At 45.6% G+C, this 17,500-nt stretch overlaps 2 protein-coding genes across 6 annotated transcripts in view; one reads left to right on the forward strand and one right to left on the reverse strand.

Moving 5' to 3' along the window:
• Nucleotides 1-13,825, reverse strand: part of LOC310800145 (uncharacterized protein) — a 45,143-nt gene extending 31,318 nt beyond the window's left edge. For 3 of the 5 annotated variants that reach the window (XM_083662727.1, XM_083662728.1, XM_083662731.1), the window contains exons 1-6: nucleotides 13,733-13,825; nucleotides 10,395-10,575; nucleotides 4,176-4,385; nucleotides 3,320-3,382; nucleotides 2,273-2,440; nucleotides 591-779 (exon numbers count right to left, since the gene is read on the reverse strand). In XM_083662727.1, coding sequence (XP_083518853.1) covers nucleotides 591-779; nucleotides 2,273-2,440; nucleotides 3,320-3,382; nucleotides 4,176-4,385; nucleotides 10,395-10,536 — 772 coding nt within the window. In that variant the 5' untranslated portion in view covers nucleotides 10,537-10,575; nucleotides 13,733-13,825. The remainder of the gene's footprint in view (nucleotides 1-590; nucleotides 780-2,272; nucleotides 2,441-3,319; nucleotides 3,383-4,175; nucleotides 4,386-10,394; nucleotides 10,576-13,732) is intronic. The other 2 variants (XM_083662729.1, XM_083662730.1) reach the window with 2 other exon arrangements.
• Nucleotides 1-17,500, forward strand: part of LOC310800277 (RNA-binding motif, single-stranded-interacting protein 3-like) — a gene marked incomplete at both ends in the record, with an annotated part of 140,237 nt that overhangs the window by 63,897 nt on the left and 58,840 nt on the right. The gene's annotated exons all lie outside the window — the stretch shown is intronic.

Below are 17,500 nucleotides of genomic sequence, written 5' to 3' on the forward strand. Positions count from 1 at the left end.
TCTTATCATTGTTGAGAAATGATCATCACTATATAATGACTCAGGGGTTAAAGCCAAATACAGTAATAAAATGCTCTGTAAGTTCAGAAAATCACTTGACTGTAATGTGGCCTTTAAAACCCTGAAAAGACATCACCATATTTCCATATCCAAAATCTAAGATGATATCGAGTCTCATATCATGATATCGATATAATATCAATATATTGCCTATGCCCTCCTACATAGTTCTGGACATAACTTCAATATTTCCAAAATGTTCATTTTATAATGACATTAAACTGAGAAAAGCTGAAAATGAGTGGAGCTGGAACAAGGAAATGTTTGGTATTTTACTTGATGAATGACTAAGACAGTCAATCCATGATCAAAATTATAATTTGTTGATTAATTTCTGAATAGTTTAAGCACTAGTAAATATAACAGGAAACAAAATAAAATAATGTGGCGGTTTTGGGATGAACTCTATTCTAATCCAATTTCTCCAGACAGATATTATTTTTCATTAGTGGTACAGTACTCCACACAGTATAGTAGGTGTAAGTAAGAAGGCTACTAGCTGTGATGTGCGGTTGCCCGGGGCATCCCACCTGCGTTCTCCCGCTCCAGCTTCTCCACCTTCTTCTTCTGCAGCTGCAGCTCGGTGTTGGTGGTGCTCAGATGGGTGTTGGTGGTGCTCAGATGGGTGTTGGTGGTGCTCAGGTCAGCTCTGAGAGCTGCTGCCTCCTGTCTCAGCTCCTCCACCTTCTTCTCTGCCTCCATCACTCTGTTGTCCAACGCTGAACACAACAACAAGCTTTAAACAAACTGGACAGACTTTAATCTTTCTTTCTTTCTTTCTTTCTTTCAATACAAGGAACAAAGCTGTTACACTGTGTTACAATAGCAGGTCTCACTGAAACCAGTTCATGCCACATTCATTTACATGAGCAACACTGATGCTAGAGTAGCAGACTTTTTTCTTTTATGAACCTTAGTCTCCTTACAGAAATCTTCCCCCATGCTGTGACTAGGAATGAGTATCGTTAAGGAATTAACAATACTACTCCTCTTACGGTACTCTTATCAGTGCTGCTTATCAATCCAGTACTTTAACGGTACTCTTATCAGTGCTGCTTATCAATCCAGTACTTTAATATATAAGCACATGGCCAGTGTTTACCTTCTCTCTGTTTTACTCATGGAGAAAAACACTCCCTTTCTCTGCCTGCAGAAACTCCGCCCCCACCAGCTGCAAGTAATTAAGGCTCGTTAAGGCTCTCAATGCAATTCTCCATGGATGTGCGCATACTTAAATAAATAAAATAAACAACAACGGAGCATTTGGCCAGAGGAGGAAATGGGAGTTCTCTGTGAGGAAAACAGAGAGAAGGTAAACACTGCCCATGTGCTCATATTACCAAGATTATAATGACACAAAGTGGGTTGATAATCGTTAAAGCCATCCTTTAAACTGTAACGTTTAAGACAAACTGCTACAGATTCAAAGCTTTATGCATTTGTTGTTGTTGTTGTTGTTGTTGTCTTCCAGTGTGGCTGAAAACATCATCAAATTAAAGAGAACACTCAGCACTTGAAAGTATATTATAGTCATGTTAACATTTACTTGATATACAGAGTTCCTACTGCTGGGTGATACGGACCAAACTTGTATCTTGGTATTTCTAGGCTGAATGATGATACACAATAATATTCCTCAGTATTTTCTACCAAGTGGCCTACAGTAAATGTTCAGTTGTAACTTGGTGCTTTCACAAAACTAAGTTCAGAAAATCACTTTACTGTAATGTGGCCTTTAAAACCCTGAAAAGACATCACCATATTTCCATATCCAAAATCTAAGATGATATCGAGTCTCATATCATGATATCGATATAATATCAATATATTGCCTATGCCCTCCTACATAGTTCTGGACATAACTTCAATATTTCCAAAATGTTCATTTTATAATGACATTAAACTGAGAAAAGCTGAAAATGAGTGGAGCTGGAACAAGGAAATGTTTGGTATTTTACTTGATGAATGACTAAGACAGTCAATCCATGATCAAAATTATAATTTGTTGATTAATTGCTGAATAGTTTCAGCACTAGTAAATATAACAGGAAACAAAATAAAATAATGTGGCGGTTTTGGGATGAACTCTATTCTAATCCAATTTCTCCAGACAGATATTATTTTTCATTAGTGGTACAGTACTCCACACAGTATAGTAGGTGTAAGTAAGAAGGCTACTAGCTGTGATGTGCGGTTGCCCGGGGCATCCCACCTGCGTTCTCCCCCTCCAGATTCTCCACTTTCTTCTTCTGCAGCTGCAGCTCGGTGTTGGTGGTGCTCAGCTCGGTGTTGGTAGCCTTCAGCTCGGTGTTGGTAGCCTTCAGCTGGGTGTTGGTGGTGCTCAGCTCAGCTCTGAGAGACAACACTGCAGAGTCTTGAGCTGGAAGCACGACAAAACTTTATGGATTTGTTTTGTTGTTGTTACTTTACTGTATACAGAGTTGCTACATAGGTCTGGAAATGTCTGGATATCTCTAGAAAAAGAATAGGGTATTTTCCAGGTCTTCACTTTTGGAACTTGCACAATTAGGTTGTTTTTCAGTAGCAGTATAATATACTCCACACAGTATCACTCAATGTAGCCTCACACATCTTACTATCAGCAGGTGTATCACTCAATGTAGCGTCACACATCTTACTATCAGCAGGTGTATCACTCAATGTAGCATCACACATCTTACTATCAGCAGGTGTATCACTCAATGTAGCGTCACACATCTTACTATCAGCAGGTGTATCACTCAATGTAGCATCACACATCTTACTATCAGCAGGTGTATCACTCAATGTAGCGTCACACATCTTACTATCAGCAGGTGTATCACTCAGGACCCTTAAGTGGCGTGTCCAGTGTCTGAGCTACAAGCAGCCATACCAGAGGCCACACATCAGCCTGTTCTGACCAGGCATGTGTTGGCATATTTCCAAAATGTTCATTTTATAATGACATTAAACTGAGAAAAGCTGAAAATGAGTGGAGCTGGAACAAGGAAATGTTTGGTATTTTACTTGATGAATGACTAAGACAGTCAATCCATGATCAAAATTATAATTTGTTGATTAATTTCTGAATAGTTTAAGCACTAGTAAATATAACAGGAAACAAAAGAAAATAATGTGGCGGTTTTGGGATGAACTCTATTCTAATCCAATTTCTCCAGACAGATATCGTTTTTCATTAGTGGTACAGTAACACAGTATAGTAGGTGTAAGTAAGAAGGCTACTAGCTGTGATGTGCGGTTGCCCGGGGCATCCCACCTGCGTTCTCCTCCTCCAGGTTCTCCACTTTCTTCTTCTGCAGCTGCAGCTCGGTGTCTTGAGCTGGAAGCAGGACAAAACTTTATGGATTTGTTTTGTTGTTGTTACTTTACTGTATACAGAGTTGCTACATAGGTCTGGAAATGTCTGGAGATCTCTAGAAAAAGAATAGGGTATTTTCCAGGTCTTCACTTTTGGAACTTGCACAATTAGGTTGTTTTTCAGTAGCAGTATAATATACTCCACACAGTATCACTCAATGTAGCCTCACACATCTTACTATCAGCAGGTGTATCACTCAATGTAGCATCACACATCTTACTATCAGCAGGTGTATCACTCAATGTAGCATCACACATCTTACTATCAGCAGGTGTATCACTCAATGTAGCATCACACATCTTACTATCAGCAGGTGTATCACTCAGGAAGTGCCGTGTCCAGTGTCTGAGCTACAAGCAGCCATACCAGAGGCCACACATCAGCCTGTTCTGACCAGGCATGTGTTGGCATATTTCCAAAATGTTCATTTTATAATGACATTAAACTGAGAAAAGCTGAAAATGGGTGGAGCTGGAACAAGGAAATGTTTGGTATTTTACTTGATGAATGACTAAGACAGTCAATCCATGATCAAAATTATAATTTGTTGATTAATTGCTGAATAGTTTCAGCACTAGTAAATATAACAGGAAACAAAAGAAAATAATGTGGCGGTTTTGGGATGAACTCTTTTCTAATCCAATTTCTCCAGACAGATATCGTTTTTCATTAGTGGTACAGTACTCCACACAGTATAGTAGGTGTAAGTAAGAAGGCTACTAGCTGTGATGTGCGGTTGCCCGGGGCATCCCACCTGCGTTCTCCCGCTCCAGGTTCTCCACCTTCTTCTTCTGCAGCTGCAGCTCGGTGTTGGTGGTGCTCAGCTGGGTGTTGGTAGCCTTCAGCTTGGTGTTGGTAGCCTTCAGCTTGGTGTTGGTAGCCTTCAGCTTGGTGTTGGTAGCCTTCAGCTCGGTGTTGGTGGTGCTCAGCTCAGCTCTGAGAGACGACACTGCAGAGTCTTGAGCTGGAAGCACGACAAAACTTTATGGATTTGTTTTGTTGTTGTTACTTTACTGTATACAGAGTTGCTACATAGGTCTGGAAATGTCTGGATATCTCTAGAAAAAGAATAGGGTATTTTCCAGGTCTTCACTTTTGGAACTTGCACAATTACCGTAAATTCCGGACTATAAGCCGCGGCTTTTTTCCCGTTTTTTGGCCTTTTTTGCCCCCTGCGGCTTATATAACGGTGCGTCTTATCTATGGATTTTTTCCAAAAAAAAAAAAAAAAAACTCTCTTTTTTAGCACTCTTTCTAACTATAAATCCACTTCTGTTTTAATTTCCTCTCTTGCCCTCTTTTAACAACATAACATAACATAACATAACAACACAGGTAAGCAGAAAGAAAAAGACGAAGCAATCACGCCATGAATGAGGAAATGACTCACCTGCTGGAGGCTGGAGATACACCGCTTGGGCTAAACTTTTACTCCGTGAAACACTATCGATTAAGTCCGACATCGCTCAGAGGTTTTGAGCAGCTTGAAAACAAGTTTGAAAACGTGCAGAAGTCCATCCACTCACTCACTAAAGAAAATAATGCAACCGTGAAGAGTTTCACTCGTGTCCAGCCATCTGGCCGAGTTAGAGCCGAAGTCCCGAACACAGTGAGAAAACCTCCCGAAGCTGCTGCTGCAGCGGGGTGCATATTGTCCGGCCAGCCGACCGAGAGGCATGCGAGCCGGGCACTATTAAACAGTTGGGGTGTGTGAGGTGGCTGGCTGTGGAGGTGGCGGTTTCTCCTCCTCCTCCTTTCTCCCGCACACCGGGCGCCTCGGCCACGTCCAGACCCCGGCCTGCCACCGAGGGCCATCTTCATCTGCCTACTCCGCTGGCCCGACCGTCAACTCATCCTCCAGGCTGCGGGGAAGAAGCCCCTCACCTGGGAGGGTACGCGCTTTTTCGTCGGCAGGACCTCTCCGCGTTGGTGCAACAGAAACGCGCAACATACAACAGCATCATCGAGTCAATGGATATCGCTTTGGCGTACTGTACCCAGCGAGACTCGTCATAACCAGACCGGACTATCTTTAGCACTCTTTCTAACTATAAATCCACTTCTGTTTTAATTTCCTCTCTTGCCCTCTTTTCACCACACCGCGGACACTGTGTGCCCAGCGGCGGAACAAGAGCTCAAAGTGAAACTGCCGAATATCTTTTGAGTTGGACTGGTCAATAGTACTGTGAGTAACTAAAATAAAAAAATAAAAAACGGAATTCTCTCTTCTTTAGCACTCTTTCTAACTATAAATCCACTTCTGTTTTAATTTCCTCTCTTGCCCTCTTTTCACCACACCGCGGACACTGTGTGCACTGTAAAAAAAACAAAAAATACCACAATGTGTGATTTTGTCTGGGGATTAGTGACCTGACTTTTGTTTTGTTGAAATGTTAATAAATGGGAGCTTCCCCAAACAGCCTCTCTTTCCCGACAATCCCCTCTGTGCACGAAGCCTTAAATATGGTAATTAAACATCAAAACACCCGCGGCTTATAGACCGGTGCGGCTTATAGAAGAAAAAAATAGTCACCTTTGAAGGTGCGGCTTATAGACCGGTGCGTCTTATAGTCCGGAATTTACCCGTAAATTCCGGACTATAAGCCGCACCGGTGTATAAGCCGCACCTGCAAAGTTGACTATTTTTTACATATATAAGCCGCACCGGACTATAAGCCGCGGGTGTTTTAATGGTATTTTTTTTTTTTTGTTTTTTTTTTTTTTTGTGTTTTAATGTTTAATTACCATATGTAAGGGTTCATGCACAGAGGGGATTGTCGGGAAAGAGATGGCTGTTTGAGGAAGCTCCCATTTATTAACATTTCAACAAAACAACATAACACAACACCACCTGTGTTGTTTTTTACAGTGCACACAGTGTCATACAGTGTGGTGAAAAGAGGGCAAGAGAGGAAATTAAAACAGAAGTGGATTTATAGTTAGAAAGAGTGCTAAAAAAGAGATTTTTTTTTTTTTTTTTTTTTTTTGGAAAAAATCCATAGATAAGCCGCACCGTTATATAAGCCGCAGGGGCCAAAAAAGGCCAAAAAACGGGAAAAAAGGTGCGGCTTATAGTCCGGAATTTACGGTAGGTTGTTTTTCAGTAGCAGTATAATATACTCCACACAGTATCACTCAATGTAGCGTCACACATCTTACTATCATCAGGTGTATCACTCAATGTAGCATCACACATCTTACTATCAGCAGGTGTATCACTCAATGTAACATCACACATCTTACTATCAGCAGGTGTATCACTCAATGTAGCGTCACACATCTTACTATCAGCAGGTGTATCACTCAATGTAGCATCACACATCTTACTATCAGCAGGTGTATCACTCAATGTAACATCACACATCTTACTATCAGCAGGTGTATCACTCAATGTAGCGTCACACATCTTACTATCAGCAGGTGTATCACTCAGGACCCTTAGGCCCAATCCCAATTCTTTTCTTAACCCTCAATCTTAACCCTCAAGCTCAACCCTCAATCTTAGTAGCCCTCAAAACTAAGTGTTAAGGGCTATCTTGCGACTTTAAAATGGGACAGCCCTTAAAGGCAGATACGTCTTCAGACTGTGGGGGGCAGCAATACGCCAAAGCTCCGTCCAGTCTGTCAATTCAAAAGAGGAGGAAAAAAGCATCCCTACAAATATTTCCTTGATAATATAGATGTAGAAATTACGATAGCCATTGTATTATCTTAGTTTAAATGTCATTTTATGGATTTCCGTTTTGGAGCCTAACACATTTGTTGTTGCTAACTATCGATAGTCAGTAGCCGTGCTGGTGCAGTCAAGCCATATTATTATTATTATATTATATTATATTATATTATATTATAACATTGCTAACGTTGCAACGTAGCCGAGTTAACACGGCCATCAGTTAAACCGAAACATGTTATCGGCACTGCTGGATGTTGTAACTACTGACTACCGTGTTCATGTGATAATAGTTTGCAGTTATCTCCCATGCTTTTTATCTAATGATCTATCGTTAGATAAACAGCCTGGGAGATAACGCTAGCCCGGTCATCTTACGAAAATGTCCGTGCAAACATTACACGTAGGCTGTATCTTGATAAAAAACAACTCAACAACGACATTACCACCGAGAATTATGGCATTTCGTAACAACGTTAACAATGTTATAATATTATATAATAATAATAATATGGCTTGACCGCACCAGCACGGCTACTGACTATCGATAGTTAGCAACAACAATTGTTGTTAGGATTCCAAAACGGAAATCCATAAAATGACATTAAACTAAGCTAATACAATGGTTATCGTAATTTTTACATCGCTATTAACAAGGAAATACTTGACTTTGTAGGGCTGCTCTTTTCCTCCTTTCGCCGCCATCTTCCATCTGAATGGATCTAGCTGATGACACGCAAGGGATTCTGGGATCTCACTCAGGGGTGGACTGGGATCATAATTCAGGCCGGGCATTAGATACCAAGCAGGCCAGGCCGATACAGGCTGACGCGCGTGCCGGCGTCCGAAGGGCGCCGCCGAAAAATTTGGGCCGTTTGAAGCCCAATTTGGGTCAAGTCCAATTTTACAATGAGATGCACCCACTTTAAACCTGAATAAAGTAATAAAACCACTAGTAAACCAGTAGGCGGCGCCTGGCCTGCTGTTAAGTGAGTGGCCTGGCCTGGCCTGCAAGAAAAAAAAAAAAAAAAAAAAAATTGCAGGCCAGGCCACCGGGCATTTGCCCGACGTGCCCGATTATGCAGTCCGCCCCTGATCGCACTCACTGCTAAGGGTGGTCCTGGAAAATCTCAAAAGTAAGGGACATACAGCCCTTAAACTTCACCCTCAACTCAACACACTGAGAATCGGGACAGCACTAGCACTTCGCGGGAGTGCGCATTTTTGAGACTGAGGGTTAAGATTGAGGGTTAACACTTTGAGTGCCACGGCCCTTGGGCAAAAGGTTGCTGTACTGTGCCACATAGGCCGCAATGCATTTTAATATAGCCATATAATTTTTTGTGTTCCTCTTATATGGACAACCAATAGCCTCAATGAAACTTTGAACCCTTCTGTTTCATTTAAAAAAAAACTGTGTTTATAAACCGTTCCATTTTGGAAATACACCCCTCTGAAAAAGAGTGTTTTCGACCGAATAGAGCATGCTGAAATTAGTTTCTGAGATAATCACATCTTTATGTTAGAAAGGCGACAGAATGAATTCTGCTTTGAGTTGAACAAAATGCTAAAGCTGAAATGAAAGGTTAGAATGTCTAGTTTACCTGCGGGAAAAAGTATGTCAAAAGAATGTTTTGTTTATTTTCTACAAATATTAGTAAACAGCTTGGTCTAACATCAAAATGCTACTTTCATGGGGTCATGCTGGATATTGAAGTCCATATTTCCACAAAGAAAGAAGATATCAACTTTTTTTTTTTTCTGGATGAAACTACACATTCTAAGCTTTCATTTTTTGTGTAACATTATAACAATATTCAAACACAAAATTTCCTGCATTGTTTTATTTTCTTGAAAAGAACCTTCACAGGAGTTGGAAATGAACACATGCTGTATATTGGAGCCAAAAAAAGGTCACGAGCGATGACATCATCACTGCTGACATCACTGGACACTTGTACCGATGACATCATCCGAGCCTATGACATTGAGGACAGTTATGACATCAGCAGTGATGTCATAAAGCTTCCATTTGCATCACTGTTATAGAAAATATTATTGTCTTATACTATAATCAATGGGCCGTGGCCTCTCTGGGCGCCCCCCTGTCCGGACAGCCATATTCAGATGACCTGTGTGGCCTACGTGTGTCACCCTGTCCACACACCATGTTTACAGACCTTTACCAGAGTTAGCACAAAACATACAGATCTTTTATAACTGCTGCTTTGAGATGTGGGGGCGAGTCATCTTCCTGGTGCGATCGTGAGTGCGTCTCTCTCGAAGTGGGCTCTTTTCAGCAAATATAATAATAATAATATAATATGTAATCAGCTATTTTGAAGAACTGTATATTTTCATATACCATGAGATATGCATGTTCTAATTGGAAATACAATGCATCCTGGCTGCGCAGTGTGCACATTTCCGATATGCCTTGCTCTTGGTGGGCGGGACTTTCACCGGCTGTGGCACATGTCCCGCAAAGTCCACATTCTGCCTCACTGAAGCTGACCGTTTGCGTGTGTGTCTTGGCGTCTTTCCTGGAGGAAGAGGAGGTGGCTCGTCTGCCGGAGGAGGAGGGGGGGGGCAAGCAGATGTCGCCTCCGTCCACGATTTCACCACAGACAGGGTGAAGTCTTTGAGCGCTTTGCAGCTGGACGTAGGATTGCATTTCCTGTATACAGTAAACGCGTTGCTCATTGCAATCTGCATGAGGCAGGGGGCGCGCTTTGATCGCATCGATTTTTTAAGGTGGCGCCGTGAGATCCATTGAAGGAAATTATGTTGACAGACTGCGTACGACCTTAAACTGCAAACATATGGCGAAATATGAATTTGGAGTTTGTGACGCCATTTGGCGTCGGTGGCAGCCTACGGTAAATTTCTCCTGACGCCATTTGGTGTCGCTGGCACTCAATGTGTTAAGATAGGAATTGGGATTGGGCCAAAGAAGTGGCGTGTCCAGTGTCTGAGCTACAAGCAGCCATACCAGAGGCCACACATCAGCCTGTTCTGACCAGGCATGTGTTGAACGGGCACTGCAAAAGGAATCCTACATTTTCAGGATATTTTCTGGCCTCATTCAAACACCACACATCTACAAACTCATCCAGCTGCTTCTGCTGACTAGTTTATATTCTGCTTTTCATGGTGGTCAAGAGCCAAAAAATAACCCCCATGTTAAAACTAAGTGGAATATTGCTTTAACATCACGCTAAACCTGCCAGCAAGTTTTATGAATAAGCCCCAAAACATGCAGGGTTACAGGATAAATGCCACCTCCCACCGCCCAAGTACCTGCATTCTCCCTGTGCACCGTCTCCTTCAGCAGCCGCAGCTCCTGCCAGAGGTCGGGCGCACAGCCCTGCACCCCGGCCCGAGCGCCCGGCCCAGACCCACAGCACATCAGCAGCACCAGCAGAGACACAGCAACCCTCATCCTCGGCTCGGTCAGTGTCTTGATGCTCAGCTCAGCCTCCTTTAGGTAGAGCAGTAGGTGAGGTTATGGGTAGGTAGGGGAGAGAGGGAGCAGGTAGGGCAGTAGGTGAGGTTATAGGTAGGGGAGAGAGGGAGCAGGTAGGGCAGTAGGTGAGGTTATAGGTAGGGGAGAGAGGGAGCAGGCAGGGCAGTAGGTGAGGTTATGGGTAGGTAGGGGAGAGAGGGAGCAGGTAGGGAGGTAGGTGAGGTTATGGGTAGGGGAGAGAGGGAGCAGGTAGGGCAGTAGGTGAGGTTATGGGTAGGGGAGTGTTGTGATCGACACATTATGGACTGTACTGTATCATGAGAAATATGAATGAACATATCATGATGTAACAGGCTCTCTTCTTTGTCTTGACATTCCTGCTGGAGGGAGAACCAAATGGCTGGGTCACACCCTCCAGATACCAGCACAGCTGGATGCAGAGCCTGGAAGGGCTTGCCATTGTTTTTTATCCCTCAACCCCCAGGACGTTTAACACCTCCCGGAACTTCAAAGACCAAGTGCCCCACAACCGAAAGGTGAACAGAGAGACCTTTCAGTTGAACTTACAGAATGGGTTGAGCCCACTCAAATAACACAAAGTAGGCTGGGCACAGCCCAACTCACCGAACGATGTGATTGGCCACCATGCATGCTCATTTTAATATGCAATCTCCAACAAAACTGTTGGAAAGCAGTTTTAACTTGAGTCTACAGTAAGCTATCGCACGCAGCGGAACCAAGGGTTGGAGGGGCCAGGAAGCCGGCTCCCCTCCCCCGCTCTCTGCACCCCCGGCAGGCGACCAGGCCCAGAGGGACCGAGCCCTGCAGCCTGACCAGGGCCCAGAGGACTCCGAGCACACAGCAGCACCAGAAATCGGCTGAAAGGCCCGCCGTAAGTCCCACGAGACATAGCATGCGTAAACTGAGATAGTTCCACTTAATCTCAGTTTAATTTAAGTCGGTTTAGTGTTATAAGTCGCACGGAAAAGCCCTTCCTGTGCTTTCAAACTCGCGCGTAGACCAGCCGCTCTCCTTGCCCAGAGAAGCCCAGCTGGACCGCAAAAGCCGACAACAAGAACGTACCGCGAGCAGACCGCTCAGCAGACCAAGAGGAGCAGAAGAAGCAGAAGAGCCACACCGCAGCAGGGCCAACCAACTGCTGCAGACGAAAGACGCCCAAGACAGACCGTGGCTTGCAACCAGCCACAAAGAAGGACCACAGAGCACAGCACGACCCTCGACTCAACGAGCAGAGAGACTGCACGTCAACCCCCGGCATCATCAACCCCCATCAGACGTCCGCTGTACGCTTCCCCAGGCCAGGGTGAACGGCGCTGCAGGCCATCGCTCCCACAAACCAAAGCCATCCTCCCTACTGCGCCTGAGCCCACCGCGCGTAGGACAACTCTCCCCAACCAACAGGATCCCGCTCAACAGTGGAACCCACGTGAGAGTTTATGGTTTAATGGTTCTGGGCAGTTAGGGTTAAAATGCATTACCATGTATGTGTTGATTACAGTATCCTGTATGTTGATGTACAATGTTTCGCACACTGGTGAATGATAGAGACGCCTAAGGGTGTCGGAGGCAGAGCTGGTGAGCGCCAAGTTCAGCACGAACTTAGCGGCCACCAGTGGGCCACTCTCCTCTCCCTCTCTCCCCCTCCCACTCTCTCGGCTTCCCAGCTGAGCCCGTTCAACCGAAAGGGCTAGGCTTGGAACGGTCTGGAGGTGTTCAGAATGTCTACCCGCAAGAATACAGTTAAGCTGAATTAGAGAGTTTGATCAGTCACTCACACCGAGTGATCCAGGCTAAACAGTCCCTTCCTAAATTCGGCAAAACCGCCATTTTGAAACGGAGGCGGTCTTAACACGATCAGCCCGCCCCTCAGCCAATCCTGGGGTGACATAAGACACTCCGCCCTCTCCTCCCTCCTCCTCTCTCTCACACACACACACACACACACACACAAGTACTAATTAACACACACACACACACACACATTCAAGCCTGCTTCGGACCGGCAGACGGAAATCATCGCACACACACACCCACACACACACACACACACAGTGATATAATGTTGATTCATATTAGTTATTAGCGATAGATGTGGTAGAGTATTAGTCATAAAAGTAAATGTGATGAACTGATATTTTAATCATTATGTTAATGTCAATTGATATTGTGATTTATTAAATCTTTTTATTACATAATGCTATGAATCTTGGTGGTTATTCATGAGGTATTTTATCTGTGGAAATCTGTGACAGAAGCTTACGAACTTTGACCCTTCAATCAACTATACAATGTACATTATATCATTATGAGACTGATATGACAATTTGGTTTGGTGTCTAAACTAGTCATAACTGACTTTTAGACAGGTCTGTAGCCTTAACTACAGTGGTGCCCCGAATCTTACAGAGAATACAATATTTTCTGTCAAATCTAATAAATTTATGAATATTAATAATTCATAATTATTAATAATCATCTTTCATAACCAAACCAGCTCCTGCGAGCACAACAGGAGAGAGGGAGCAGGCAGGGAGGTAGGTGAGGTTATGGGTAGGGGAGAGAGGGAGCAGGCAGGGCAGTAGGTGATGTTATGGGTAGGGGAGAGAGGGAGCATGCAGGGCGGTAGGTGATGTTATGGGTAGGTAGGGGAGAGAGGGAGCAGGTAGGGCAGTAGGTGAGGTTATGGGTAGGTAGGGGAGAGAGGGGGCAGGTAGGGCAGTAGGTGAGGTTATGGGTAGGTAGGGGAGAGAGGGAGCAGGCAGGGCAGTAGGTGAGGTTATGGGTAGGTAGGGGAGAGAGGGAGCAGGTAGGGCGGTAGGTGAGGTTATGGGTAGGTAGGGGAGAGAGGGAGCAGGCAGGGCGGTAGGTGAGGTTATGGGTAGGTAGGGGAGAGAGGGAGCAGGTAGGGCGGTAGGTGAGGTTATGGGTAGGTAGGGGAGAGAGGGAGCAGGTAGGGCGGTAGGTGAGGTTCCGTTCTGGAGGAAAACAATATCGTTCACGCTGCTCAGCTACCCCGTCGCAGCAGGGAGCCTGCCCCGCACAACCACTCATAGTCATCAGTTCATCCATACTTTTAGCTGTTGATTTCTATCTGTCAGATGACACTTATCTTAAATGGCCTACATCTTAAATATCTTGGAAGAGTTCCTACCCGTTAGCTCAGACTGGAACTCGTCCTCGGTTGGTCTAGGCGGTTGGATCTGCAAACCGATGTGGCATCCGCTCGACGGTTGGAAGCTTGTCCTCAACCCACAAAATACCTCCCTTTTTATAAGAACTTTCTCGCCGAATCACCTCCTCTTAGCCAATATCCAGCGCACTCACCCCAACAGGGAGCCCTTATATGGTCAACAATAACAAGGTCAGGCTGAGTTTGCTATTTTAACTTCCTCAATATAGCCACCTTGCGACACCTGTGGCTTTCCATTGGAACATTTCCACATATCTTCAGTCAACCACTGTATTTCCCAAGCAGGCAACTTGTTCTACTTCCTCTTTTACCCGTCTTATATCATCAAATCATGTATCTCTTTTTCCTCTAAACACACTTAATTTAACTCCCTACACCCTTAATATAAATGTGTGTGCGTGCCCATACTCCACTCCTTACTCTAACACCCACCACAGATACAATTGATTACTGGTTATCGATCATTGACACCTCACATGCACAGATACACGCACGTGAACGTTACATCCTCCACGTGAGTGTTCACTCTCTGGTTCTGCTGCATCCCAGGTGCCGGATGCGTTCACATTGCCACACACAGCATGGTTACCCCACAGGCCCTGTGTGTGTGAGACTCATAATGTTTTAACTCTATTGTACTTGTACTGTAACCGTAGTTTCATACGTATCCACTAGACACATTTAGAACACATTGATTACCACTTGTACTCTATTAAACACATGAACAACACCTGATCATAAACCTTATAATTACTGAATTATACCATCATAATGCAATAACCTCTAACTTCTCCTTTTCACTTTCATGCCATTCGGCTACTGCTCTCTGAGCAGCATCAAGCCGTGGTGTCCTAGACTCATTTTGACAGGTAGGAGAGAGAGAGGGAGCAGGTAGGGTGGTAGGTGAGGTTATGGGTAGGGGAGAGAGGGAGCAGGTAGGGTGGTAGGTGAGGTTATGGGTAGGTAGGGGAGAGAGGGAGCAGGTAGGGCGGTAGGTGAGGTTATGTAGGGGAGAGAGGGAGCAGGTAGGGCAGTAGGTGAGGTTATGGGTAGGGGAGAGAGGGAACAGGTAGGGAGGTAGGTGAGGTTATAGGTAGGGGAGAGAGGGAGCAGGTAGGGAGGTAGGTGAGGTTATGGGTAGGTAGGGGAGAGAGGGAGCAGGTAGGGCAGTAGGTGAGGTTATAGGTAGGGGAGAGAGGGAGCAGGTAGGGAGGTAGGTGAGGTTATAGGTAGGGGAGAGAGGGAGCAGGTAGGGTGGTAGGTGAGGTTATAGGTAGGGGAGAGAGGGAGCAGGTCGGGTGGTAGGTGAGGTTATGGGTAGGGGGGAGAGGGAGCAGGTAGAGCAGTAGGTGAGGTTATAGGTAGGGGAGAGAGGGAGCAGGCAGGGCAGTAGGTGAGGTTATAGGTAGGGGAGAGAGGGAGCACGTAGGGCAGTAGGTGAGGTTATGGGTAGGGGAGAGAGGGAGCAGGTAGGGCAGTAGGTGAGGTTATAGGTAGGGGAGAGAGGGAGCAGGTAGGGCAGTAGGTGAGGTTATGGGTAGGGGAGAGAGGGAGCAGGTAGGGCAGTAGGTGAGGTTATGGGTAGGGGAGAGAGGGAACAGGTAGGGCAGTAGGTGAGGTTATGGGTAGGGGAGAGAGGGAGCAGGTAGGGCAGTAGGTGAGGTTATGGGTAGGGGAGAGAGGGAGCAGGTAGGGCAGTAGGTGAGGTTATGGGTAGGGGAGAGAGGGAGCAGGTAGGGCAGTAGGTGAGGTTATGGGTAGGGGAGAGAGGGAACAGGTAGGGCAGTAGGTGAGGTTATGGGTAGGGGAGAGAGGGAGCAGGTAGGGCAGTAGGTGAGGTTATGGGTAGGGGAGAGAGGGAGCAGGTAGGGCAGTAGGTGAGGTTATGGGTAGGGGAGAGAGGGAACAGGTAGGGCAGTAGGTGAGGTTATGGGTAGGGGAGAGAGGGAACAGGTAGGGCAGTAGGTGAGGTTATGGGTAGGGGAGAGAGGGAACAGGTAGGGCAGTAGGTGAGGTTATAGGTAGGGGAGAGAGGGAGCAGGTAGGGCAGTAGGTGAGGTTATAGGTAGGGGAGAGAGGGAGCAGGCAGGGCAGTAGGTGAGGTTATAGGTAGGGGAGAGAGGGAGCAGGTAGGGCAGTAGGTGAGGTTATAGGTAGGGGAGAGAGGGAGCAGGTAGGGCAGTAGGTGAGGTTATGGGTAGGGGAGAGAGGGAGCAGGCAGGGCAGTAGGTGAGGTTATGGGTAGGGGAGAGAGGGAACAGGTAGGGCAGTAGGTGAGGTTATGGGTAGGGGAGAGAGGGAACAGGTAGGGCAGTAGGTGAGGTTATGGGTAGGGGAGAGAGGGAGCAGGTAGAGCAGTAGGTGAGGTTATGGGTAGGGGAGAGAGGGAACAGGTAGGGCAGTAGGTGAGGTTATGGGTAGGGGAGAGAGGGAACAGGTAGGGCAGTAGGTGAGGTTATGGGTAGGGGAGAGAGGGAACAGGTAGGGCAGTAGGTGAGGTTATGGGTAGGGGAGAGAGGGAACAGGCACACAGCTATATTAAATGTGGAGGCCGTACCTCTATTGGGTCACAGTTTCCTCTGTTGACTTGACATCAACATCATGAGATTTATTCTGAACTGATTCTGCTCAGTAGCTCCGTTGAGTTAGAACCTCTGTGAGGTCCCGCCCCTCTGAACTTTCTTATGTAGAGCTGCTGTTTCTAGATTTGCACACAGTGCGTTGTGTATTTATATACAGTCAATCCTCTCTAGCTCTGTAAATATGACACTTTAAGTTCTAATATATTTTGTCTCGCCAAAAGTAACCATGTAGATTCCCACTATGACGTCAGTTTATCAAAATGACGCCTGTACGGAAATCAGATTCTCGTTGTTGGAGATTGCTCCTAGCAGCCAGAGCTGCTCTGGGCAACAAACTAATCCCATTAATTATCCGAGGAACTGATCTTTGCAGCTCTGTGTTGATTAGCTAATGTTTCTGTAGCATTTGATTAACGTTATGATTTCATTCATTTTGTAACAAATGTTGGTTTAACAGATGAAATCTAACTGAAGCTTTGGCTACGTTGTAACTTGCGTTTACTAACTGGGCAGCCCAGCGCTGCTGTTTGACAGGCTGGGGGAGGGAGTTCCAGAGACGGGGAGCTACTCTGGAAAAGGCTCGATCACCAAAGCTGCCAAGTTTAGATGGTGGAACAGTGGACGAGGATCAGAGGGTTCAGGTGGGTCCATGGGGGGGAGGAGGTCCCTCAGGTAGGGTGGTGCAGGTTGTGGAGGGCTTTGAAGGTGAGGAGGGAGTTGCTGTTGTCTGAGTGGAGGAGATGAAGGTGTGGATGAGGGATTCAGCAGCAGGTGGAGAGGCAGTGTCTGATTTAGACAATGTTGAGAAGAATGAGGTCTTGATGGTGGAGCTGACCTGAGGATTGAATGAGACACAGAATGCAGGCCGCTGTATGTGTGTGTGTTTATGTGCACCAGTATTTCAGGTGTCCGTGTGCACACGCGTGTGTGTGTGTGTGTGTGTGTGTGTGTGTGTGTGTGTGTGTGTGTGTGTGTGTGTGTGTGAACAAAATGATATTTGCTGATCTCACAAACTCATTTACCCATTTACCACAATCAGGGTGTATTCACACCTGTAGGTCGTTTGCTTTGTTCCGATTCAGGTACTTAATTGATACAATTGTTGCATTTGTGCCTTGGTTCGTTTGTGTTCACACAGCCACAAATG

Source organism: Poromitra crassiceps, assembly GCF_964638095.1.
Source record: "Poromitra crassiceps genome assembly, chromosome: 29".
In the NCBI taxonomy this organism is placed as follows: domain Eukaryota; kingdom Metazoa; phylum Chordata; class Actinopteri; order Beryciformes; family Melamphaidae; genus Poromitra; species Poromitra crassiceps.